The following is a 27,749-nucleotide window of genomic DNA, read 5'->3' as shown; positions in this document are numbered from 1 at the left end:
TTGAACTCATGCGGAAGTGGCTTAAGTTTCTTTGTGCTGCGTTTTAACCCGCTGCGCCACCAGGGAGGGCCCTAATTCAGTAACTGTTAATATAGAGTTGTGCAACCATCACTGTAATTGATTTAGAACATTTCTACCATTCAAAAAGAGGCCCTGAACCCTTTGGCTGTCCTCTCAGCCCCCTTTAACTTCCCCAGGCCACAAGAGCCCCTAATGTAGTTTCTATCTCTGTACATTTCATACAAATACTGATACTATGTGCTCTGTATAATTGTCTACTATCATCTTTATTTCCAAATAATTATTTAGTTTATAACTACCACATTTATGTATTCACTAATTGATGGGCATTTGTGTTTCTATACTTTCTTATGAATAGTGTTGCTAACCCTGGCGATCAGTGGGGTGACAGATGTAGCTAGGTTGTACAATTGGCATTTTGACATTATCACTAAGTAAGGATAGATTCAGTGAGGAATCTCAGTAAGGACTGAATAAGGATCAATTTGAAGGGGATAGCGAGGCAAGGATTGTTAGGTAGTTATGGTAGTCTCCATAAATGTTTCTCAGGATTAGGTGTGGGATCTTGTATTTACCCAAAACTCCATGCAGAATCCAATTAAACAGATAAAATGAACCTTTTGTGACCATGGTATGGGGAGCCCAGAATTCCCCCTCTCGCCACCACTGGGAAGTTTCAGTTTTTGAAAATGGTCAAAAGTAAAACCTACTGGTCAAATAGGTTCCCATGGGCAGTGTGATTGATAGGAGGAAGAAGACAGCAGTAGAAGAGAGATGATATGGGAGAGTTTGAGAGAATCAAAGCATAGGGGCTGATGTCTGAGAGAATGGACATGAGCTAGCTTTTCTGAAGGTGAGTGGTTCTGGGAGGTGGAGAGTGGTGCTGGAGTAAAGAAGCCTTCAGTGTGTGAGAAAAGGGAACTGGATGAGACTTTAATAATTAGAAATTGTGTCCCCAGGTGATAATGAGGTCTGGGACACAGACTGTGATGAGGCTCTCTGTGGAGGTATGGGCCCAGCTTATAAACTTCAAAAAAGACTTCCCTAGGATTGGAAGGACATGGCTTGGTACTGGATGAGGAGAGAGGGAGGGAAAAAGGAGAATGAGGAGGAAGAGGTAGGCCTCATTTTGTGTGGTAGGTAAAAGGCTACAATTTGGTGAAAGTGAGGGGAGGGAACTTTGGGGGAACTGGGTCTAAGAAGCCTAAGGTAAGACAGAGCAAAGGTTAATGTAGAGGAGATTTCCATGGAGGGGGGATCTTTGGGGTGTCTGGATGAAAGGAAGGGGTCACAGGAAAGAAAGCAAGAGCTTAGAACACCATTTGTGTTTGGGGAGGATGGGAGGGACAGGATGGCTTCATATTTGGCCCCTCCATTGACTTAGCGTCTGACGACCACCTCTTTGTACCTTGGACTCCTGTCATAGATCCCTTGCTGGATCATGAGAACCCTGAAGCATGCCAAGAGGGCCCCAGTGCATAGCTGGTGGAATGAGTTGTCTGATAATCGAATGTGGGCAGATGCAAGGCAGTCACAGTGGCTTGGCTCTTTGGTCAGTGACAGTAACTAGTCATGGCTGGGGGTGGGGAGGCAGTTTCTCTCCCAGGAACCCCCAGCAGCCTCCTTCCAAAGCTGATTGCTTTAATCTAATTGAGAAAGGTGTCCCCTATGAATTCTCAGTGTAAGATAAACCCTTCAGCCCAGCTCTTGTCAAAACTTGAGGAGTCTGTGATAAGGCAGATTTTGATGTTTTAGGTCTGGGTGGAGTATGCCTTTCCAACCAACGCCCAAGAGATGTGGGAGGGTCTTGGAGCTGTAAGGCACCAGGCCACTTCCAAACAGATTATTATTACTCAGCCCGTCTCTTTTGGTGTCTAGACAGTAGATATGGGAATCTAGACAGTAGAGGGAAGGAGAATGACCAAAGTGATTTGGTATTAATGTTGCATAATGTTTTGAGCCTTATTTGCATAAACAACTTGACAGTACCATTTAGGGTGCAACAGGTCTTTCTCATAGGATGGGGTACTGATGCTTTAGGGACATCACCTACACTAGTGCCCTCCCCCATGCCCAATAATGGTCTGTCTGGCTATGTGTGTATTTTGAGGCAGGAGAGTCAAGATGGCTGTGAGCATTGCATATATTCTTTAATTATATTATTAGCAAACTTCCTGTTAGCATCCTGAAAACTAAGTGTGGCTAATGGCAAAGAAATCTTGGAGGGGGATAGAGCAGCCTTTGTTTGTAACTGAAACTATGGCTTACGCTTTTGTAACTACATTTTGTCTTTCTGCAGTGGAATTCATGAGAGTTCTGTGATGGTTTGCTATCATGTCCTTTCAGATGTAAATGGTAATGATGACATACATTACATATTACATTTCTAAGAGTTTCTGGCTGCTAGTGGGGTAGCTACACGTGAATTTTGACACTAAAGTTCAGCCAGGACACAGAGTCCTTCAGAGCTGAGGGTTCAGTTTCGTTCTCAGAATGGCCTAAGAAAACTACTGAAGAGCAATTCATTTTCTGACAGGGACATACTCAAGAACCGTAAGTTTGAGATCTGTAGTCCATTTCTTTCTTTCTCTTTTGATATTCTTTTTGGAAATAAGTCAGATTGTTGGAGTTTTTAGGGTAAAGCAGTGGCTGAAATGAAGTGTCATTATTCATGTTTTTAAAAACGTATTACATAATATTTTATAGCTAAAAAAGAATATGTTACATATATATGTTAAAAGTGCGTTGTCAAGGTGAACTGCCAAGGATCTGCCTCCCTGGTGTATGGCTAGAATGTCAGTTGTCGTGCTTGGGGCCCTTCCTTTTCCTCCCTTTGCTGCAGTGCCTGCGCCAACTGCCCAGAGATGACCACCATCCTGCTTTGTGTTGATGATGACCCCTGCTTCTCTCTCCAAAGTGACTTCTGGCATGTATATGTGTCGGTAGGAAGCAGTGTTTGGCTTTTTCTGTGAGGCCCTTCATCAGTGGTGCTCTTTTGCACGTTGTCTTCTGGGCCTCTTTTTCCTGTCATGCTGTGTCCCAGGTGTGCTGTCAGGTCTCAATATCATCTAACCAGCCAGGTGGTGTTCTAGGTCTTGATTACTACAACCATAAATTTTTCATAGCAGCATGTCAAATGGTAAATGGATCTATCGAATGTCTCGTAATATTTAAGCATCTATGTTGTAAGGAAATTTTGATCATTTTCACTGTTGTAAAAAAAAAAAAAAAACGGTGTAGTGAACATCCTTTTGCATGTATCGTTGTGCACTAAGCTTATTTTTCACAAGATAACCCCCAAGTGGTGAAGTTGTTGGTTCTTGTGTGCATTTACTTTGTACTTTGAAATATGCATTGCCAAATGTCATCCCCCACCTTCACATTTACACTCTCCATCACCAGCATAGAACTTTCCATAAACCCTTGCGGAGGCTGAGTACTGTCATTGTTTAATCATCATCAGTTTGATAGAATCGTTTTCATTGCTAGTAAAGTTGAGCTCTTTTTCACATGCTGAAAGTATTTGCATTTCTTCACATTTTAGAAAGTTGTGAATCTAGATTTTAGGCCCTGATAAGTTTGATTAATTTCTCATTTGCATTTTATATGTTCTTATTCACCAGCTACTTATTAAACGTGTATAGCTTGTTTTATTGGTTACACTGTTTAACAGTTTTCCAATAATTTGCGACTGAAGTTCTATGAGTAAATTCTATGCATTTATTTTTTCAAGGATGGGAATAATACTTGCATATTTGGAAATCACTTGGTGATACTATTTGGGTTGCCATGATTTCTTTCAGATTTTCAGTATTTGTTTGTTTTTCATCCCCCATCCCCTCTGTCTGTTTATCCATCTCATCTTGCACTCATTCTTTTATCCATCTAACACACAGTGTTTTACTGTGACCTGAATCTATGTTGGCTGTCGGTGGTGTAGGGGGAAGACTCTGTCCTCTGTGTAGATTTCTTAAACTTCCCCATGGTGTGTTGGTCCTCCCAGGTTGCCTGAGCCTTACAGGGTTGCCTTACCCCACGGGGTCACCTTCTTTTACCTCTTTAATGCTTGTTTGTTTGCTTTTCTGCACCTGCTCTTACCTCCCCTTTTCTATTTCTGTTCTACAGATGACTTCCAAGTTTCTGGAATTATTCTGAATATTTGAAGAATTCTATGAACTTAGTTTTCTGAATCATTAATTTTGTTTCCTATATTATTGGATCTGTTTTTAACTCTAAATGGTCTCCTGACTTATGACGGTTTATCTTCTCAGTGGTGCAAAAGTGATAAACATTCTGTAAAAATGTGCTTCAAATTTTGATCTTCTCCCAAGCAATTAATATGCAGTGTGATGCTGGTCATTGCTACCAAGCCTAGCACCTTGATACGTTTAGCCCTGTGGCATGAGGGTAAACAGCTCATATTCCATTGTACTGTGTTGCCAAATTTAAATTTACGTTTTCAACTTACTGTGGGTGTATCGGGACGTAACCCCACTGTAAGTCAAGGAGGATCTGTACATTAATGAAAACAGTTTCTTCTTGTTGTTTAAATAATTGTTTATTAATGATGTGCATAATTAAAAATCAAACAATACTTACAGGCTAATAGTGAAAAATAACTCCCTCTGCCTGTTTTTCTCTGTCTCTGTCCTTGTCCCCTTCCTCATAAATAAGCACCTTTGCCATATTTTAGGTTATTTCTTTGGGCACTTTTTTTTCTGTTCATGCATAATGTACTTTTATCATCTCTTGATTTATTAAACTGACATTATTTAATTTATGCTACCATAGGGGAGGACTTAGCACTGTTCACCCCCCAGCCTGTTTATATTTTCAGCGTTATGACATTCTTTTTAATCCAATCAATACCAGTACGTATGCTGCCATGATTCCAACAGTCATCAAGTTGTAGCCTATACTTTTGCTTTCTCATTTAGACTTTTGCTTTTCTGAGAACATGTACCTCTCTTTCTTCTTGAACTCTTGCTGAAAGTACCATATGTACTCCTGCTCTCAGACTGCAGTTTCCCAGTCATTCCCTGTAGGTCCCCTGTGGGGGCTCTGGAGCATTTACCCTTCTCTCCTGTGGATGGGGTGCTCCCCTGGATGCTGAGCACGTCTCTTGCCTAAGCCCGCCCTTGATTTCTTGGCCAGATTGTGTCCATTGTGTTTCTGGACCCAAGTCTTCCTCTTTTCTGAATCATTATTTTTCACAATAATTTTTCATTGTTTCAAATCTGCTCTGTTGGCATTTGTACAGCATATAGACCAAGTGGGGCACAGAAAGGTTCCACTTCCCTCCTCCTTTTTAAGACTTGAAAATTGAAGAAACATTTTGAATCATTTAAAGAACACTATTAGTTTAAAATGCTCATGAGCAGTTTTCTGTTACCAATTATGCATTGGAATACCAAAACTGAAACTCCTTTAGTGTAAACTTTGCTACAGTTCAGGATTATTAACCAGACATGTGCCAACAGCATGATAGATGTTGATTTAAGTTTAACTAGAAGTTGACTACAGAATTGCCTGTTACTTCTGCCTTCAAATAAACTGCCACCTAAAGAAGGTAAAGGTACAGAGGCTGGGATCGTGTCGAGTGGAAAGTCAGCCTTTGCTGCTTCTCTTCGAGTAGAGGGGGATGTTTCTTCTCTCCCTTCACTCTTGAAATTCTACGGTTAACCCACATTGAGGAAAAGCCCAGACTGGAGTTGGGAAGTAAAACTTGTTCCCTAAGAGGGTTAGAAAATGGAGTGCAATATTATAAAAACAAAAATATAAAACCGACAATAACCTTGACTTCTAGAATATTCCAGTTTGCCAAATAGATGGGTGAGCAGTTTTTAAAGAATTAGCATATCTAATAAAAATGTCACAAGATTGCACTCAAACTTGATCAGTTATCTCTTCACATTGCCGCAACTTTCGGTGCTTTGGGTGGAGCACATCATAAACATCGTCACGCCTTCCAGTCCAAGCATATAAACCAGTGTAGAGTGCTGGTTAGCAGAGGGCCAGGTAGCAAACAGGCTGCACATAGTGAATGATTACATTTGAACATGGCTTAACAAAATATTGAAAATACTTCTGGCCCAGATGCCCTCAAAGTGAAGTGATTTAGGGACAGGCAATTTAGGAGGTCTTCATAACTAGAACATTGATGAATGGAGTTAAGGCAGGGAGTGGGGAAGTCTACAGAGGCGCATTGATGATGTAGAATGTATCTCAAGAGTTGTCAAAAGGTGGTATAAGGAAGTTGGGGTTTTGAACCTCTCATCTTTCAGTTCTCAGTGAGTGAGGTGACCTCAAGAGTCTTTAACTCCTACTGCTTCTGGCATTTCCTGCATTTGGACCCAGCACCCTTCGCTGGCCAGGTGGTCCTTAGTCCCAGAGGTGCAAGTGCTCCTGGTTGGAAGAAGTTGGGAGTCATGGGCTTGCAGGTGGTCGTGTACTGATGCTGCAAGTGACCTCTTGGCATGTGCTGTGGGTTGCTAATTTGGAAGATTTGAGGGCAATGCTCTGACAGAGAAATGTGTGCCAGGCATGAACCCCACAGTAGGTCCCATAATGTCCTAAAACAAGTGACTGCTGGGGCCCGAAGGCTGGAGGTATTCCAGTGTGTGCTGGTGCAGTGAAGGGCTAGACCAAAGGAGACTTAGCTAAGTGAGAATAATATGAAAGACAACTGAACACTCCACCCCACCCCATTATTAACATGCCTAAGAGGGTTTTCGTAAACAATGAGGAATTAGAAAATAAAATTAGCTTGCACGATTTCAGATGGAAACAGATGCCTGCTTGCTTGATTTTTTTTTTGTGGGGGGGGGGGTTTAATTCCCACAAAAACCTCAAGCAGAGTTAATAATGTATGAAAATTAGGTACCATGTGTGCACTTTGCTTCGTAATGTTTTTATTAAGCAGCCAGTTGATTTAAAAATAACACAATAGGACAATTGGCATAATGGCAGATGCTGTGGTGTGTATGGAAACATCCTTTTCAAATGTTCTGTCAGGTTTTCCATTACACAAGGGCTTTTTTTTTTTTTTAACTTTCAGAATTATCACATAATATGAAAATATATCTAGTTACAATTTGATAAAACAGATTTTCCAAATACATGTTCCAGTTACTTTAAAAAAAAAAAAAAGCATGATCAACTAGAGATAATCTTTGGAAGTAAGTTTCTATGGATGTTTAATTTTCCATGGTAGATTCACACTTCTGTTTTCTCAAATGTTTACCAATATCATTTGCTGATCAGAATTTGCCTTCTTTTTCTTCTTTCCACTCTCTGCCACTCTGGCTTATACATAGCGGAAAGAGCTAGAGAGAAGCAGTGTGGACCCAGGGGTTCCCAATTACTTGAGTGATGCCCCAGTTCTGTAGGCAAAATGATTGTATAGGAAGTTGATACATGATGTCACTGGACTAATAGGTGGAAATATCCTCTCCCAAGGTTTGAGTACAGGTCTCTGTCATTCCCTGAAGATGTCCCAGTCCAGGGACATCTTCCCAGAGAAGAGCAGTGGGCTGCTTCTGTCACGATGCCAGTCCCTTTGGGTTTTACTGCATCTCCACATAGTGGTACAAAGCTGCCTTCCAGTTTATGTGATCTAGCACACTGAAGCACAGGGCAGTTCAGCACTTTAGCCTGTCCCTGAGAATGTTAACTGCTGATTGAATACCTCTGTATTCTTCAGGGTGTTTTATAACTCATTGCCTTGAAACTGAACACACCTGGTAGTGAGACACCATGCTTGTGAAGGTGGTTTTTCCAGGGCGAGGCTCACCCATTATATGCCAGAGATGCTAACCCCTGCGATTTCCCCAAGTGTGGGAATCCGGACGGCATAGTTTGTGGTAGCGGGGGACTGTTCGTGCTGCTCCTGGCAAAAAAAATTATTGTTCAACAAAATATATTTAATGTCCATTCATTTTATTCATCTGCAGTGTGAGAGAATGATCACACAGGTATTTTAAATGACTTGACAGAATCAGGGCACTTTTTACTGGTGGCAGGACTTAGGACACTTAGGAAAGGCAGAGAGCATTGTGGAAAGTTTTGAAACTTATGGCTGATCAATTTGGGAGCATTGTGTCCTCTAGCGCTTGTCCTTCCAAGGGAACTGGACTGGGCATGTCCTTTCTATGCAGCATCCTGTGAGCTCCCATTTGTGCCCACTGACTTCAGCTGGGCCGCAGGTGCAGGCTGGCGTCCTCAGAGTAATAATACCTTGTGGTGTTTTTAAAAGTAATTGCAGAGGAGACATTTGATCTTTATGACTTTTACCATAAGATTTTCTTGGAATCTTTTTCAGATTGGTTGGAACAGAACTTTTCCATCTATACTATGGTCTATAAAAAAATCATAGTTACTGACTTCAAGTGGCTTAATTTTTTTCTTTTGTTATTTTCTTCACTCTTTAATTAGATTTTGCTCATATGTGGACAGAACACTTGAGCAGGACATAACAAGCATTAAAATAACTCAAAGACAGGGCTGTACCTGGAATATCCCTACTCATAGCAAGTATAGAGACAGATTTTGCTGTCCTGGAACTGTAAAAACTCTCAAAGCCCCTGTCTAGGTGAACATTTCCTCCAGAAGGAGCCAGGTTGACGGGAGACTCAGCCAGTAGTCCAGGGCCTGGCCACTACCTGAACGCCACTTTCAATGTGTCAGTCTCAACTGGCCTCACCTCCAATGAGGTTTCTCCAGAAGCAACCTGGGAACGATAATATCTGCCTATGACCTCTCAGAATGTTAAAGGTGACAAATTGGTTGTCAAATTTAAGGGGTCATTTATTTCCTGAGTGTGAAAACAGACTTTCAAGAGCTGAAATTAAAATTTCAGGTTATGCTCATGGGTCTTTGGAGGAAGGAGGTGCTCTTTTTAGTTAACTGTAATCTAAAAAAAGAAAGAACAATCTGAATTAGCTTTGTGGGACTTATGAGAGTATATGAGGACATCTACAAGAAGCTATAATTTTTCACCATCATTCCCTTAAATCATGTTGGAAGCAGGTTAAAGATACCATCTCACTCTAAGAACAGTTCTTCCATCAGGAATGCCTGAGTACCTAATTTGTGCTGAAACGCCTCACAAAACATCAGTTTTCTAGAAACCCTTCAAAACTGCATCTAGCACCTACTGGCTTGGTAGATTTGGCTGTTTCCAGGAGAGGAAGGCAGGGATTGTGGCAACAGCAGCACGCCAGCTTCACCAGCTCCCTTGAAATCTTCCAGCTTGCATGGGTATTACCAGTTGCAGGACAGTAAACCTCGACTGATCATTTCCTGGAGCAACTGGGACTGGAGCAACTTTGGGAGTTCTGGAGTCTGGTGTGCACCTAGTGTCTCTTGGGATCTGCAGGCACTCCCTCATTTCTGTTCATGTTCAGACTGGATCATTCTGCAGTGAGGTCCTACCTGTTAGGTGCGTCGGCCTGTCCGAGCATACTTGCATGTTGCACTCCACCAGCGTAGTGCCTGAGCAGGTGGTGGATATCACTTACAGAAAAGCAAATCAGGGACAAAGGGTTAAGTGGCTTCCCTGAGAATCTCGCTTTTCTTTTCCCAGGGAACTGTTGCCCACTTCAGAAGCAGGTTCCTCAACTGCGATACCAGCATTTGCTGTGCAGTGGTATCTGGGCCCCATACACCAAGATGGGTGAGGCGCTATTTACCCAACTGACATAAACAGACACTCGAGCCTTACTTTTCTCTGATACTACTGCCGAGGCCACTCTTCCAAGCAAAATGGGTCCTATTCATTAATTTTATGATCAGTGTTTTCAGTGAACTCTATGGCAAGCTGAGTCCACCAAGGAGCTGGGCCCAAGTCCCTACATATTTTTACCAAAGAAAGTAAGTGCTAAGAAGCTGATGGGTTGGCCTGCTGTGTGCTGCAGGTGGCATGGTGGTGTTGGAGGGGGCTTGTACACCTAGTTTCCTTTGTTTTAAAACAGGGGTTATGTGAGTACTCTTGATACAAGCCAAGTTCTTAGGACAGGGCCTGGCTCATTTAAGTGGGGATCATCGATTATTCTGGTGGACAGTCAGCTCTAGGAAACCAAGAGCTCTGTTTCCCTGGCATCTAGATTTGGGTATGCCTGTAGCTGATGCTCAATAAATATATGTTACATAGAGTTAATTCATTAAACAAAAGAGGACATGTAGCTTCCTGGAAAGACTTATGAGGTTTGTTGTCTAGAGCCTCCATTTTGTCCCCACCCCATAAGCTACTGAATATCCAATTTCTCATTTGTGTGAGTGGACATGGCATGAAACATTTTGATTTCAGCAGCCAGTGCTACCCACTCCTCTGAGGGTCCCTTAAACAGTAAGAAGCTTGAGGACCTTCCCTAACTAAGTCATCCAGTCTGGCCCTCCCAGGGCTCCACAGAGGCTTCTGTGCTGCTCTAAATGCCCCTGGCATTCCAAGTGCGTCTTTTCTTCCCTGTCTCCTGGCATCTATGATCTTTCTTGGGAGAGAAACTTTCACTTAAGCCCACTTTAAGCTCTGTGGATGTTCACGTTTGTCATATGCTCATGTGAGAGCAGGGTCAGAACTTTGCTCCTTCTCAAGTAGAAGTTTGCCCATGCCATTAGGGAAGGAGGGAGGACTGGGAAGAAAGCCAGAGCTGTTGTGCAGGCAGCCGCAGTGGTTTCTCCTCTGGCATGCTGATGCTGATACCGACTTACTGAGCTAAGGATACACGTGATCACGTAGGCGGAAGTGTGTAGAGGCGATCACTAACAGGTGTCCCACATCTGTAGTTGACATTACATTTGTGAAGATACATATTTGAAAGACAATGTGAATGCCTCCTATGGGATGTGACCTCAGTCTCCACCATGCTGTATTGTCTTATACGTACGCACTTCCCTCATTTCACTACCTGCCTGCTCCCACAAAGCATTTAAGTTTGTAGACCCTGTGGTAGAGCATTGTGCTATATCTATGTTCAGCTAATATAGTCTCACTTTAGACAGTTAGAGCATGGACATCTTAATTATAAATAAAGTCTTTATTTTCTCAGTGGACTTAATCATATTTTGGGGAGGTTTGGATGTGGCTATTCCATTTCCCCTGTTTTTTCTCCATTCCCACTTTTCTGAGATCTACCTTGAGAGGTACAGTCTGGCCAGACTGTGCACCGAATTACCTTCAGAAAATTCTGTTTCTCTGTAAGACACTAGAGTCATGTAGTTTGGATAGTGTCTCTCTTGCAATATGGAGATTCTCATCAGTTGATTAAAAAACAAACATAAAACCAAAAATACCCCATTTGGGGGTTTGTAGGCCATGTTCACAAGGCCTGCAGTGGTTTATATTCTCCTTGACATGGATTTTCCTGCTAATTTGACAGCTGTTGACATTCTACATGAGTCCATATGTAGTACCAATTTCTTTTCTTCTTTTTCTCTCTTTCTCATTTGTTTCCTCAAACAAACAAACAGAAAATCTAACTCTCTCTTGCCTTGAGATGTAAATCCCACATTTCAGCTGTATTGGATTCCAAGTTTTCCAAGAAAAGGCTTAAATTTATTAGGTTAGTTCACAATGTTCTTCCAGAGAACTTCACTTTGAGGCGTGGAGCCATATGTGGTTGGGTTGTTTTGAGATAAATAATAGAAGAGAATCAGCACTACAGTTTATAGAAATTTGGGCTGTGCCTGTTGCTTAAATAATGAGCACATGTGATTTGCAAACTTAGTCCCTGGTGGAAGGGGCAGGGATTGGGGTGGAAGGTCAAATCAATGTTTGTGCAGCTTTGCACTCTACTGATGGCACTTGTGAGTCAGTGCAAATCAGGTGGGCTCTGCGGGGACCTCAGGCACCTCGGTGGAGCTGCCTTAATCTGGAATTGTTCCCCTTCACTCTCTCAGGGTCCGGCTGCCTGATAGCATTAAAGACTACAAGTGAGTAATAGGCTGGTTGACAAACAGGTCTTTGCATGAGGTTGAATCTCAGTAGTGCGGAAAGGCTTGGTTACATTATTGTCAGGCTAATACTTTTATTTTCTGTATTTACCTCTTAAGAGGGGAACTAAAACAGAGAGGGTCTCTATTTAAAATAAAAATCTTGTGTTCTCTTGAGAATGGCACATCTTCAAACAGCTAGCAACAACAAATGTTGCTGAGGATATGGTGAAAAAGGAACTCTCCTGCACTGCTGGTGGGAATGCAAGCTAGTACAACCACTATGGAAAACTGTTTGGAGGTTTCTCAAACTGCTTAACATGGAGCTTCCCTACGACCCAGCGATCCCACTCATAGATATCTACCCAAAAGACACAAAAACACTGATTGAAAAAGATACCTGTATCCCCATGCTTATTGCTGCCTTATTTACAATTGGAAAAACATGGAAGCAGCCCAAGTGCCCAAAAGTAGATGACTGGATTAAAAAGATGTGGTACATATATACAATGGAATATTACTCAGCATCAAAAAAAAAGAAACACATGTCTTTTGCAGCAACTTGGATGGAGCTGGAAAAGATCATGCTTAGTGAGATAAGCCAGAAAGAAAAAGAAAAATACCGGATGGTTTCACTCATAGCAGGAGTACAATGGACCAGGCGAGAAAATAATAAGAATAATGAGCAGCCATATACCAGAGACATTTTGTGGGGGTGGAGTGGGGAATGGGATCAAAAATGGGGTGGGGTGGGAGAGGGAAGTGCACAGGACAATGATGATGGCACATGGATGACTCGGTGATGGGAAACCCATGGGGATTACAGTTGAGATGAAAAAAAAAATGTACAAAATGATGTAAAAATAAACTATTATATTTAAAAAATGATTGTGTGTTCTCAGTGTGTAACTTGGAAGTTGTTCATGATTTCATCTCTGTCTTTATCTACTTATAGATACATACAGATACATGGGATACACACATGTATAAACATGCGGACACTGATTTAAATGTAAACTGCTGAGAGCAGAAGGCAACTTGTCACAGTTTCATTGCAGAACATTGATCTCTAGATATTTAGATTTCATGATTTAGGAATATAAAAAATAAATTGGGCAAAAAATAAAATCCAGCATGTATTACCAGCTTCATATTTTTCAAGAACATTAAAAAATTTTTGAGGGATGGTAGACTTACATTTAATGTGGTGATTATTCTGCAATACATGTAAATATCATTGTGTTGTACACTTGAAACTAATATAATGTTATATGTCAAGTATATCTCAATTTTAAAAGTTTTCAATTGTGGTAAAATACCCATAAATTTACCATCTGAATCATTTTTATGTGTAAAATTCACTAACATCAAGAATGTTCACATTGTTGTGTGGTAGTCTGCAATCAGTTTGCAAAAGAAAGAGCAAAACAGGGACTCTACCTGCTGTCACAATTGTGCCGTATAGGGAGAATACTTTAACACTAAAGGGAAACAAGGAAGACTAGCATCTCAGGTGTAGGAAATGCCTCTCTAATCTGTGGGAGAATAGTATAGAGAAAAGTAATTGTCCATGAAAAAATAATAATCCAGAGATAAAACATATAGCGAGGATCTCTTTGTAACCGTTACCGAAATTTTCAAAGTGCTCGTCCTCTGCATCTTTCCTCCAAGCTGTTTCCACTCAAAGTGCCTGCACACAAACTGTTTGTCACCTGGTCATGGTGAAACAAAGAAATTGTCCCAGAACGAAACTAGCTATGCTATGAGGCGCAGTTCTGCAGCTTGTTCTTGCTTATAAGACTTTGTTGGTGCAGAGAGCTGTGTGTTTGTGTGTATCCTAGGATGTGTGTCTTTCTTTCTGTGATCCAGGTGTCATTGGTTCACGTACTGGTTCCGGTCAGTCTCCCAGATCCAGATCTGGTTGTGTTTTTATCAAAGTAAAGTTGATGGTTACAGTGGAAACTCATATATATTTAATACTTTATGATCTCATTCTCTTCATTTTTTCCCCAAAGCTTGTTAGTGTACTGAGGTAGGTTTGTAGTTATATCAGTCCAAACAACATCTCCAGTGGACATGCTGGCGGTATATAGTGTTGTGCAAATGGAACCCCACTGTGGATAGCCGTCTGAAATTTAACTTGGTTTGCATAACGTGGTTTTAAAGACTTCCAGTTTGATACATGTAGATCTGATTAATGTGACTATCTACCACAGCAGATGTATCTATCCTCCTGTCTATAGACAATTCCTGTGAGCTCTCCTGCGCATATGAGTCATGGTTTATTCTGGCAAGTTTTCTGGGACATGAGTCAGTGGGTCAAAGGTGAAGTGTTACTGTCATTTGAAGAATATAATTAGCATATTAGTTAGATATTTACTATAGTTTTTTATTTTTTTAAAGATTTGTTTTTTTATGTATACAGAACTGGGGTACAGGCTAGAGGTGCAGGGGTGGTGAGAGGATTCACTAGAGACAGAGTGGGGAGCAGAACAGCCAGAACTGACGAAGAACACTGCTGAGAGGAGTAGTGGGCAGGTCAGAAGAGGTCTGCCATACCATGTGGGTCACCTCTGGGGTGGGGGTCAAACTCATGCCGAAGTGCTTTTAGCTTCCCAGTGCTGTGCTTTAACCCACTGCACCACCAGGGAGGACCCACAGCCTTTTATTTTAATGGGGTGAGAAAAACATAATATGTCAACTACTAATAACTTTTTCTGGCCAAATTGAGAGTTGCTGATCTTTTAGAATCAAAGTCTTGTCTTTAATAAAGAGATGATATGGCAAGTTAGCTACAGGATTTTTGCCCTGTGTCTTTAGATGTGGGGCAAGGGCCAGCAAGGAGAAGCCAGTCCCTTCACTGTTTACCTTTTCCCTGTGAGTGATAAAATGTCTGCGACTTAGTCTGGCAAGTAGGTGAAACTGGGTATTGCTATCACTTGGACTTTGTTACAGGCATTTTGGTTCTAGAAAATCCTGTGGCCAAATTTGACTTTCTTCTCTTGACAAGTTTCTCCACAAACCCTCCTGGAGGGTCCTGTTGTTGCTTGCAGTGTTAGATGATGTAAGTTTCTTTCGATGTCTCATCTGTGGTTTCTTTGAACAAGTTGGGGAAGAATACAGAGAAGTGCACTCAGGTTCCTTTGATGATGAATGTCAGCTGGCCTGGAGGAAGTTGAGAAAGCTGTGTGCCTGGCACCCTCATGTAGCCACCATGCAGCCTGCTAAAAGCACTTAGGGTTTGGGTATGTATGAGTCAGGCTTCAGTCTCAACAAATAGACTGGGGGAAAAAAGAGAACTGAGATGATGCCTAAATGTGCTTACTGCGCTGTCTTTATAGTCTTCTCTGTTATTGTTAGCAGTAGTGCAGTGTTTTGATCACTCTTTAGAAAACAGTAAGTGGGAAGACAACTTGGGGAGAAAAAGCTATAGAAACATCAAAGAAAGTCAGACTAAAAGCCTTCACCTTTTCAGGACTCCTTTAATTCCATCAAGAAAGCCTGTGGGCTGACGGTTCCCAAATATGGCAAGGTGAATTACGGTGAGGAAGAGTCTGAGAAAGATCACATACACAGGCAATCTGCACTGATGATTCAGGTGCCTGCCTGAATACACCTTTTTCCTGTAGTTTGATGTATGTAGCAGAATCACTGTGGTGCAATATGTTATCAGACAAAAGCTCTTGTGTTGGTTGCTGTCTGTGTTTAGTGTTTAGATATACAGATAAATGTTTTTATTTGTAAATAATTCTCTTGGTTATTTATAATCAGCTGTCAAAGCTTGAAAAACAACAGCAGAGGAAAGAAAAGACCAGAGCTAAAGGGCCTTCGGAGTCAAGCAAAGAACGAAACACTCCCCGAAAAGAAGACCGCAGTGCCAGCAGCGGGGCTGAGGGCGACGTGTCTTCTGAACGGGAGCCATAGGCAGAGGGGCCGGGACCCAGGTAGGAGCTTCCCTCCCTACTCCCCACATCTTTGGACAAAGAGGGGTGAGTGGTACAATGACTTTTGAGATCGAATTGACTTTATAGACATGCATCCGTGGCTTTCTTAAATATGCTGATGGAAAAGAAGAGATGAGACAGGGAGGCCTGGGGATGTTCCCCTCAGAGGAACCTCTGTTTCTGCCACTTTCCTCAGCTGCCTGTATCAGTTTACAACTACTGCTACTCTTTTTTTTTTTTTTTTAAAGATTCATTTATTTGTGCATACAGAACTGGGGTACGGGCCAGAGGTGTAGGGGTGGTGAGAGGATTCACCAGATGCAGAGTGGGGAGCAGAACAGGCAAATTGATGGAGTACACTGCTGAGGGGAGCAGCGGGTGGGTCAGGAGAGTTCTGCTGTGCCATATGTATCACCTCAGGGGCAAGCGTGGATCCTAACTGATGCGGAAGTGACTTTAGCTTCTTAGTGCTGCGCTTTAACCCACTGCACCACCAGGGAGGCCCTCTTACGTTGTTTTAGAGTATTTGCAGGGACATCATCCAGACCAGGAGCTTCACAGGCACTTTCACCAGTGTGACCTCCTTTCTACTCCTGCCCTCAGAAGTGCCCCTGAAGGCCGTGGTCATCTGCAGCCATGGTCACCTGCTCTCGTAATTTCTTACCTCATGTTACAACAGGCATTGCCAGTTTATTCTTCCCAAAATCGGGTTTTGTGCTTATCCTTCTATGCTCAGGGAAGGCAATGCAGTTCACTGTGGCATTGAATCCACCTCCCTGCCTGAAGAGCAGCTGCCTCTGAAATAAGACCCAGTCATCTAATGGCCCTTCATTCAAGTTCATTTCTTCAGTGAACACATTATGAAAAGCCTCTTACTTTTCAGCAGCTCACAGTTCAGGGAGATGCATAGAAATGATTATGCTGCAGCATGATGTGTTGTTGTGGTGAAGGGAGTGGAGAGGGAAATTGGGGAGGCTCCACAGAGGGAAGGACTCCAGAACTTACCTCAAAGATCATGTCAAAGGGGGGAGCTGTGAATGAGGGCAAACTGCTGCTTGGGTCAGGAGAAGAACTGGTACAATTTTGGGGGGCATCAGGAGGAACAAAGGCTGATGAGTTTGGATATGGAGCTAGTAAAGAATGGCTGAAGCATTCAGTATGAGTCAGGGGGTTTATATGAAGCTTCTCTAAAGATAGGAAGGAGACAGATTCTGGGTCATACAGGGTCTTGTGTACAGCTCTGAGAAATAGGAGTGTTATCCTTGGGCAATAGGGAACATGTGAAAATGTATAAATGATGTAACACAAGCTTTGAATGATCATATTATTAGTATTGGAAAGTAAGGCTGGAAGTAGATAAACCAGTTAGGAGGAAGTTGTAGAAGTAGAAAGAACATTCAGTAGAAATTGAGGGGAAAGGGTGGATTTGAAAGCTGTAAAGAAAACACAATCATTTCAACTTGGTGACTGATGTCTTTCTCCTTCAGTTTTAAGATTATAAATAAAAATCTCTTCCCCAGTAAGCTGGAAACTTACAAGTTTAAAAATGAGTTTTCTGGCTTCCATGGTGAACTCAGTGAATAGAAGGGGGTTAAATGTGAAAGCACGAATCTGCCAGTAGCCAACACAAGCACACATGTGCACATGCATACATGTGCGCACACAAACACCTGCATATGCACTTGAACATATCCTGAAGCTTTGTATTTTCAAGACAGATTTAAGAATTTGAATGCCACCCAGTGAAACACTTCTGAATTGTAGTATTTAACTACTAATATATTTTATAAATTTAATGTTTTAATTTTCTAACTATGGCTGATCAATGCTTTGAAAATGAGGGGCATTGAATTCTATTACTTTTTAAGTCAGTATAAATCATAATTTCTCATTAGTGTTAGCTTTTAGACTCAGAATTTCTAATTCCGATAGTGAATATGTCATGGACACCAGGACCCTGTGGTCGTTGGGGCAGCTTGGGGCTGATTTTACCATTTGTGTAAGAAAAATCATCTGAATTCTCCTGTGTAGAAGAAGAGATGTTAAGTGTGCCACAGAAAAGCCAGGATACCTTCACTCATACATGGAAGCGCTCAAAGGAAAAACAAGCAAGAGGTGAAAGTAGACATTTCTCTGTAACATATCCCAAGCTTAGCAATGAGGCAACATTTCTCATAGATTTGTGAATACCTGTTTTTGCTTCTCTAAAGTTTCTTTAAAAATAAATAAATGAAACTTGTATTATTCTCAGTGAGTAGCATAAAACTTGAGGTAAATAGTATTATTGTTTGTCATGTACCCAAAAGAACTAGCCAGAGAAGGGACCCAGCAGTGGGTGAACCAAGCCTGGGGGCACATTATTTTGGAAAGAATAGACAGATATGTTCTTTCCCTTTCCATGTATAAGAAATTCATTGCAGCCAGATCTTATTGCAGCCCTAGGGGAGAGGTAGGAAGGACAATAAAGAGGAGATGTTGGGAAAGCCTGGCAAGAAGAAGGTGAGAGAACGTCCTTAGGTCAGGGGAGTCAGGAGGAAGGGAACAAGAGGAGGGAAGCCAGAGGCTGCACCGGCAATGTGGTGCCCACTCCCTGAGGAGGAGGGGGCCTAGGTTTCTGGGAAGGCTGGACTTGGGGGCCTCTGCTCCAGTCTCTGGTGGCAATTCTGGAAGGAGACTGCCATGTCAGATGGTTCCCGTCTCCATGAGGCTGCTGCAGCTTAAAATGAGTCACCAGACCAAGTTAGGCATCAGGTATGGGTGAAGTCCTACCAGCCCTGTGCAGAGAAAAGCTGTGAGAGAGCCAGAGCCACCTGTGGGCTGTGGGTGGAAGAGGAAAGGGGAGCCTGCCTCAGACTGTGAGGAAGCAGTTTCATTCAGGAAGTCAGTAGCCCTTAATAGCACCCCATGGTCCCTTCAGGTCTCCCCACGAGCTCTCTAGCCTCCTGGGGGAGACGAGGGTTCTGTAATGCTAGCCAGGATTGAAATGAGAGCCTCTGGCATCTGAGCAGTAGAGTGGCATACCTTCAGTGACATGAGCCACACACCGGCCACCTGGCCACAGGAGCCACTGTGGACTCAGCGCTGACAGTCACTGTGGGTTTAGGCTTTCCCCTGTTGCTACTGGGATGGAGACTTGTGAGAAAACTTGGATGGTCCCAAGAAAATGCCTTTGTTTCTTTGCACATTTATATAACCCCGTCTGGATTATGACTGAGTACATAAGGAAAACCATTTCTTGGCATTTAAGTTCAAATTGTTAGTAATGTCAGGTGAGGCCCGGTGGCTGGTGTGACATCTCAGTGTGTTTGGATATAAGTGAGGGGTCTGAATGTTCATGCTGGTTTCCCCTGGGCTCCTGTCACTTCTGGGATTTTAGCCCTGTTCTCATATTTGCAGAGCCTAAAAGACTAAACAACAATTTGTACCCCAAGCGTTTCTGGTTTCTTTGCTGCCCAGGGGTTTCTGTTCCTTGCTGAGATTTGTCATCCTGGTAGACCCACAGCGTCACCACTCAACATTAGGTATCTGTAATAGCGAAATGATGAAGGACGAAGTAATGATAGAAGGTGACCTTGACATTTACTTGCTTCACAGAAAAAACACACCCGCCCACCCCCACCCCCATCCCCCAGTGAGGGAAGCTTCAGTTTTCATTTCTGTTTTTCTTTAAAAACAGAAAGAGCCCAAGGAACCCTCCTGGGCTCTAAGGAGAACATCCTTGAGTTTTGAAGACATGAGAGAGAGAGAAAATGAAATGGAAAACTACATGATCTTGGGCATATTTTTCTTTGAAAACTAGTCAAAACCCTTTACAATTCAGAAGGTATCATTATTTCTTGTCATATTGTGAATCTTATTTCTTATTTTGTCAAGTGGACATGAAACTGCTAAAATTAACTTCTGTTTTTGTCCACTGTCTCATTCCTTCAGGTTCCCTCAGCTTGTGAGGAGGTCAAGGCTTTCTGTGAGGTTGCAGCTCAGTTTCTTTCCTTTTCTGGCCCATAGCTTAGGGCAGTAGGGCAGTTTCTCACTAAAAAACAGTGGTTTCTGCTTGTGAGTGCAGGTTCCCCTGCCCCAAATATTGAGTATTTACTTACATCAGTAGGGTGTGAGAGCGGTGTGCCCCTGACCAATACCCCACATTTCTGTCCTCAAATGTCAACACACTTGGAACCAAAAGAGGAAAGTGTTTTGGAAGTTGCCATCTGCTAGGTTCAGTTTAACCTTTGTCTGAATAGTAAGATAGGTCCTGACTGGACACATTTCTTCCTAATGAGCCAGAACAGTACGTGTGTGTGTGTGTGTGTGTGTGTGTGTGTGTGTGTGTGTTCTGTTAAAAGGATATTCCATCACTTTTCTCTGTTTATTTCATTCCCAGATTTTCCCTTTGCCTCCTGTGTCAACATTTACATTACTGGTATTTCATAGTATAAAATTAGCTGTATAAAAATGCCTCTGAGGTGGTATTTTTTTCATGGCTGTCCTGGAGTTTGCAATATGTATTTTTGACCAATCTAAGTCTCTAAGTCCTCCTTTAAATAACTTTTACCACTTTACATGCATTATAGGCACCTTGCAACAGCATTTCTCAGTACCCCAGCCTCTGGGATATTGCTGTCATACATTTCAATTTCCATATGAAACTTATGCTGTCCAACCCAGTACTTAGTTACTATTCCTATTTAAATGGTTCTTTCTTAGATGAGTTAAGGAGAAGAAAATGTTTTACTTTCCTTTCTTCTCTCTTGCCCTAATTAGATGAATCCAAGTTTTTGATCTATTATGGTCTTTCTGAAGAAATTCTTTTAACATTTTGTGCAGCACAGATCTGATAAATTTTAATTTTTCCTTCACTTTTGAAAGAATCTCAGTGGCATATGTTTTTTACTTGGTCGCGTCCAGTCTGTTGATGAACCCATCAAAGATATTCTTCAATTTTTTTTCCCTACTATTTCTTTCTTGTCCCAGGTCTCTACTTAACATTGCCCATCTGTTCTTCTATATTGTCTGCTTTCCTTACTAGAACCCTTAACATTGTTTTTTTTACAATCTTTTCCTACTAATTTCAGCATCTATATTATATGTAAGTCAACCCCTATATGATGCTTTTGGTTTTCTGAGCTTCTTGAATCTGCAAATGTATGTTTTTCAATACATTTGGGAAATTTTCACTAATTCTTCAAATTTTTTTTCTGTTCTTACCTCTCTCTTTTCACCTAGAGGTAAGTTTTTAAGCTTTGAGAACTATTGGTTTCAAATTTCTCAGGATCTCCTCAATTCTATGATTATTTAGTAGGAAGTCAAAAATCCTGAATTGTCTTGCTCTTGTAAAATTTCTTTTGAGAGTCATTTTTATTACAAAATTAATATTCATTCACTATAGAGAGAATTTAAGTACCAAAATTCTCAAAACAATATTCATCTGCCATCTCATCATTTTAATATAAACATTTTATAACATTTCCCTTAAACAGATTATTTTCTAACCTCTCTGATTTAATGAAGTTAGAGACATACTGTCATATAATATCACTGCTATTATTATCTAAAAAAAAATACTCTGAATATTTTCTAGGTCATTCTTCTTTAATAAACCTAACCGTTTCCATCTGCACACCAAACCTCTAAATTTACTATCCCAAAGTATTAAAACATGTACAATTTAACTGAGGTAATATAAGTGAAGAATATAGTCATACAGTATTCCAAAGCTTACTTTAAATTAAAAAACTTGTAATTTATGACAAGGAGTTGAAGTTCCAAGGGTCAGTGTGGAACCACTATCAGAATTTCTGTTGTCAGTAATGTAGGTGAAGAAAAAAATAGACCGTGGATCTTTTGGTTTGGGTTAACATCTTGATTAAAACATAGGAGCAAGTGTTATGTTAGTTGACTTAAAAAATGGAAATAATAGTCCACAGGAATTGAGTTGTTTCTTGTCTGTCTCCTGGTGGTCTTTTAACTGTCCCGTAGGTAGTAGTACAAGATTATGACTGTTGTGTCTCAGAACATGAAAGTAGATCTCAGGGAAAATTTTAGTCGCTGGGTGAGTCCAGATAGAACCAAAGATGATGGACCACCTGCAGTTCCAGTTAGCCTTGCTGCTGTGAGTCCATGGGCCTCTATATCTAGTGGGCTCAGGAGTGGAAGGCTGTGGATTCCATCAAGGCATCTGCTCATAACCTAGCCCTTTTTTAACCTGAGGTGAGTGCAGCTGGAAGCTTTCTGGTGTCACTGTGTGCAGCCTACTGTTAGCAGAACCTTGACTTTACTGAAGCCCATTCTATTAGAATTTAGAAACGAAGGAATAGAAATAGCTTTATAATATTTGGGCTTTCGTTAAGCTCTTGGATGACAAATTCCTGCCTCACAGATCCTTGGCAAGGCCAGCTAGCATTTGTTGTAACCTCAGAATTACAAAGAGAAGCTCAAGATACTTGGATAACTTATACAAAGTATCTACTAATCCTTTGAGTAGTAGTAAAAATATCTCAAGAACAGTGCTTTTTTATCCCCTGTCCCTATGCTTTCCTTAGGCTTCTCCCCTTTGTTAAAAGGATTTGAAAACAAGCTTTTCATATATTTTTGCAGGAATTTACTCATTACATTATGCTCACTAACTTGTGCACATAAAGTTGTTTGGATATTTCCTTTTTATTCTTTTAATGTCCTTTTCTTTTGTTAATTCTGACAAGAGGTTTGTCAGTTTTATGGATCTTTTCATTTATTTTCTCACTTGTTTTGCTATTTGAAATTTCATTAGTTTCTGTTCTTTTTTATCACCTTCCGTGTGCTCATTTTGGATTTATGTTGCTTATATATTCTTTTGGCTCCTTATGGAAAATCATTTTGTTGATTTGTCAGTCTTCTTTTCTTAAAGCATTTAATGCTGTGGATTTTCCTTTATGTACTGCTTTAAGTGAAAGCCATACATTTTGATCTTATATTTTAATTTTCATTCACTTTGTAACATGTTTTCTAAATTGTCTAAAACTTCTATTTGTTGCATATGTCCTCTAAAACTGGCTTTTTTAATTCTCACATGTTTGCTTTGATGTCTTTTTGAAGTTTAAGAATGGAGCTCTAATAAACTGGAGACTCTTTGGTGAGAAGATATTTGGATTTAAATAGGACAAAATGGCAGATTGTTCACAGAAAAGTGAAACACTGTTATACTGTTGTCATTGTATCAAGTTTAAAGAACAGCTGCAGCTATTTTGTTATACCTGGTCATATATTAGAATAGGACTTTGAGACTAGTCTAGGTAAGGCCTTTTCTAAGACCCTTCTGAGTAATGTGTCTTATCTTTGTTTGTTTTAGTGCACTATAACTGGACAAAACTGGATCCTGAAAAATCCATGAAAGATGCAGAGCACCTGGATTGCTTTAAGATTTTGGAGCTGAATCATGAAAAGGAAAAGAGAAATAAGAAATTGGAAACCTAAATAGCCCTGCAAATAAACACCAAAGGAAGCTGCCATTTTTGTTGTGTTCTGGTTAATAGCATGGGAGCTGCCGGCGCTGCAGAGTTCCTGGGCATCTGGCGACAGGGCGTCTACACACACCTCTGCCACAGAGATGTGTGTCAGTTCTCCCACTGTCTGGTTTGCTTTGGGAACAGGATGGGCCAATATCATTTGTCTTCACATCTACAGCAGGCACCACAGCAGTCACACTTTCCTTGTTCTTTCCAATGCTGGTCAAGCCAGGGTCTGTGTGAAGATGTAAAGAGAACAATGTTTTTTGTGTGAGACCTTTGCATCTTGTAAATTTTCTCTTTTTTCTACAAAGAAATAATAAAACTCCAATCATCAAACTCTTTGATAAAAGAGTCAAGTTCCTAGGCATATTTCTGGTCACAAAAATACCATATGCTAAATAAAGACCTAAATTACTTCAACTATAAAACAATAATTTGTATTCTTTCATTCATTCATTTTTTTCCCACATGCTTATTCCAGCTTAAAGTCACAGGTGGCCGGAGCCTCTCTGAGCGGCTCAGGTATAAGATGGGAACTCATTCTGGCTCCAGGGCATCCTTTCATCACAGGATTCACTCCCTCATTCAGGGGCTATTGAGACACATGATGAACCTCACAGGCACATCTTTGGATGTGGGAGCAAACTGGGGTGCCCAGAGAAGACCCATGGAGACATGCGGGGAATATGTAAGCTCCATATAGATAGTTGCCTCACTGGGAATCAATTTTTTTTCATATCAAAGTTACAACAAAACAATGTTGAACAAAATGTTGTTAGTCAGTGACCTATTATATATCAATGTTTATGTAAATAAAGTTGTCCCATACTTCTTGCCTAACAGTAGAAGTGATACCATATTTGGCATTTTTGTGCTGCTGACACCATAATAGAGTTTATAATATCTGTGACCTTTATAATAGCTTCTAAGTCTGTCTAGTCTGACCCAGTCATCCTCTTCAAATAAAACAAAAAATGTGAGGAAAATAAAAGCTCAAGTCACATCTGTAATGTGCATTCAAGTACTTGGAATATGGAGTTTGGAAGGGCTTTGCCATATTGCTTTATTCAGAACAAATATAGATAATCCACAATAGTTTAAAGCTGTAGGTTTGAAATCATTGTAGCTCAAGTGCAAGTTTTTGATCAGCTCCCCCAAGTCTATGGCAGTGCAGTTAAGAGCCTCTTCTGTTTATCTAAGTAGGCTTTTACAGAGCAAATTCAAATTCACCTTAAAATTATTTGAATTTACCTACAGGTTTGCAAGCTCAGTTGTAGGGCTGTAGCCTTGCTGAACAGGTTTGTCATACTGGTCCGGACTACAACTTCAGTGCAGGGAACACCACCAGACAGTGCATCTCTGAGCAGCTGCAGCCTGCCCTGCGGCTTTGGGCCAGGAGGGTGGCACAGAGAACAGCCAGTATGCCTGCTGCTTGGACAGTGGCTTAATGATAAAGACCCTCATAGCTCACAACCTATTTATTGGCTCTCATCTTAAAGGGACTTAGGCAAACTAAGTTGACAAAATGTTGTCAACTTGCTGAAGGGTCAAAACCAGAAAATAGAAGCACTGAAAGGGAAACAAAACTCAATATTTGAAAGTCATGGGCAAGACACTGGGTCAGGTAACAAAGTCAGGAGCAATGGCTATGAGTTGCATTAACATAGATGCTGGCAGGGTGTAAACTTGTGTTTTTCCTATTATTTGTTTATGTTTTGCATCATTTTTCACTTTTTAACAATGCTTTCTTTTCTCAGGTGTAGTCCTGATAGAATTTCCACCACCAATTCACCTGTGCACCACACCCTGTGCACAGTCCCCTGTGCGCTTCCCACTCTCGTTCTGATCCCTCTCCCACTCCCCTGCAGAATGCCTCCGCTTTGTACTTTTTATAGCATACAATCAAAAGTGGATGGAGACTTGGGAGCTGGATGTGAACAGAAGTTGTGAACCTACTTAGGAGGAGATACTTTAATTAAAATATCTTCCTCGGCCCTCCCTGGTGGCGCAGCGGGTTAAAGCACTGCACTGGGAAGCTAACGCTATTTCCGCATGAGTTCGATTCCCGCCTGCCCTGGAGGTGACCACATGGCGCGCCAGACCTCTCCTGACCCGCCCGCTGCTCCCCTCAGCAGTGTACTTCATAGACCTGCCTGTTCTGCTCCCCACTCTGTCTCTGGTGAAGCCTCTCGCCGCCCCTGAGCCTCTGGCCTGTACCCCAGTTCTGTATGTACAAATAAAATAAATCTTTAAAAAAAAAAATCTTCCTCACATTATATAGGGAACAAAATGAGGAAATGTTTGTTACTTTTGCACCATAGTATCGAAGGAAGCTCTTCCATCATTTTTTTTTTAAAGATTTATTTATTTATTCGTACAGAACTGGGGTACAGGCCAGACATGCGGAGGGTGAGAGGATTCACCAGGGACAGAATGGGGTGCAGAACAGGCAGATCGACGAAGTACACTGCTGAGGGGAGCAGCGGGCGGGTCAGGAGAGGTCTGCCACGCCATGTGGATCACCTCCGGGGCAGGCGGGAATCGAACTCATGCGGAAGCGGCTTTAGATTCTCAATGCTGTGCTTTAACCCGCTGCACCACCAGGGAGGGCCGCTCTTCCATCATTTTGAAGGTCACTTTCAACCCCTAGTAAAGTATATGCACTATAGAGACTGTCTCAAGGATACATGTAGCCATGGGACACGGTTACAAAGAAAAATGAAGGCTCACTTAAGACACCCCATGACATCAGCAGCTTCATCAAAAAATAGTTAATTTCTGCCTTCCTTACCCTTACTCCCTTGAAGATATGTTCTAGCTTCTACTTTGGGACTAATGGCTAAAATTAGATTTCGGGAGCGGTTGTATTTGTAGAGAAGATGTTTGTTTTTACACCCCTTCTAACATCTCCAGCTTCCTCTTACTACTTACTTATAAAACTTGCTTTCAGTGTCCATGAAGTGACTATTTGAATGAGAGTGACAGAGGAGAATCATACCATGTATGGCTTTTCTGGGGAGGCTTGGCTGACCACAGGCTCTGTACTGTAAACAGAACGCTGTCCAGTAACACTGGGTAGCAGCGTCCATTTAATCTTGCCTTTCACAGTTTACTTTATAGGAGACCAAACTATTCTGGCAACACAAAACAGACCAAATAAAGGCACCTTCTGGAGGTGGACACTCATGACATTGCCTTGTGATTCATGGTCCTAGGCAGGCATTTTCCCTGCTAAATTGTTCCCTCACTACAGGGGGCACCAAAAGGCAGGTAGAGAATTTGGCCTTTCTTTGATTTGATCATAATGAATAAATAGTTCCATAAAAAGACCCTTTCCTCTCTCTGACATTGTGTCACTTCAGTAACTCTAAAAACAGGGAGGTAATCCTATCTCAAACTAATTTGTCAGATTGCCTTGCGTTTTTTGAGTCACACACTTTCAGCGTTCTTAATTTGCAATTCTGATTTGGGTCTTTTAAAAATAAGGAACCTTCTCTCAGAAGGCATGGAATACCATCAAGCTTGCACCTATTGATCAGGTTGGAAATGAACATGAAAAATGACTGTTCAGTGGAGTCAAGCTTCTTACAGCCACTGCTCATGTTTTCATTCTTTCCTGGTTATGGACACCACTGCATCGAAGATTTAGAGCTTGTGGAAGCCAAAACTGAATTCGAGAGAAAATGTCTATTAGTAATGTTATTTTAGGTTTGTTAAATTAATTTTTGACAATATATTATATGTAGGGGGCCTTAAAAAATCTTGTTTGTTACTCTTTCTCAGAGTTGGTGAATTTAAGTCTCCATTATGGAACAAGGAATATATTGAGGTGGTGCAGGATCTTCAGCTAGCAAGCCCTCTCTCCCTAATTCCCCCCCTTGCATTAGATGGTGAACTCAGAGCTAAGTGTGAGTCTGAGGAGGTAGCCTCCAGGAGGTGTTGAGATCTGTAGGACAAGGCAGAATTGACTCGGGGGGACTGTAGAGGACAAACAGCAGATGTACCTCATAGTGAGGTTCAGACAACTGTCGGTAGATCAGTAGGATTTGATTTGGTGAGAAAGAGGGCACATTTGGGACATGGCTAAGAGCAAGATTGAGAGGTGAGCCAGGACCTTGCCCTCTGAGGTCTGCTAAGTGATGATAGTGCATTCAGTCTTCATCATGTCTCTCTCCTCCATCTTTCTCCAAGCTCATTGGTTCTGGCTCTTCAGTAGTTTCTCATGTGGCCTTGAGAATGAGTATAGCTCTCTGAAATAGTGTGGGCTGAGGCCTGGATTTGGACAATGGTATAGCGGCTTCTACAGGTCAAGAGGTTGCACAGACTTGGGGTTGTAGCCTGTGTGGTTGATTTGCCACGTGACCTCAGCAGATTT

At 41.5% G+C, this 27,749-nt stretch overlaps 1 protein-coding gene across 1 annotated transcript in view; it reads left to right on the top strand.

The window, feature by feature from the left end:
- DTD1 (D-tyrosyl-tRNA deacylase 1) overlaps positions 1–23,798 on the top strand; it is a 138,685-nt gene extending 114,887 nt beyond the window's left edge. Inside the window, exons 5-6 of the mRNA XM_004687144.2 lie at positions 15,721–15,893; positions 23,215–23,798. Of these exons, the coding sequence (XP_004687201.1) occupies positions 15,721–15,873 (153 nt within the window). The 3' untranslated portion in view covers positions 15,874–15,893; positions 23,215–23,798. The remainder of the gene's footprint in view (positions 1–15,720; positions 15,894–23,214) is intronic.
- The last annotated feature ends 3,951 nt before the right edge of the window (positions 23,799–27,749 follow it).

Source organism: Condylura cristata, unplaced genomic scaffold, assembly GCF_000260355.1.
Source record: "Condylura cristata isolate star-nosed mole 26May11 unplaced genomic scaffold, ConCri1.0 scaffold00022, whole genome shotgun sequence".
Taxonomy (NCBI): Eukaryota; Metazoa; Chordata; class Mammalia; order Eulipotyphla; family Talpidae; genus Condylura; species Condylura cristata.
This window is presented reverse-complemented; position numbering and strand designations above follow the sequence as displayed.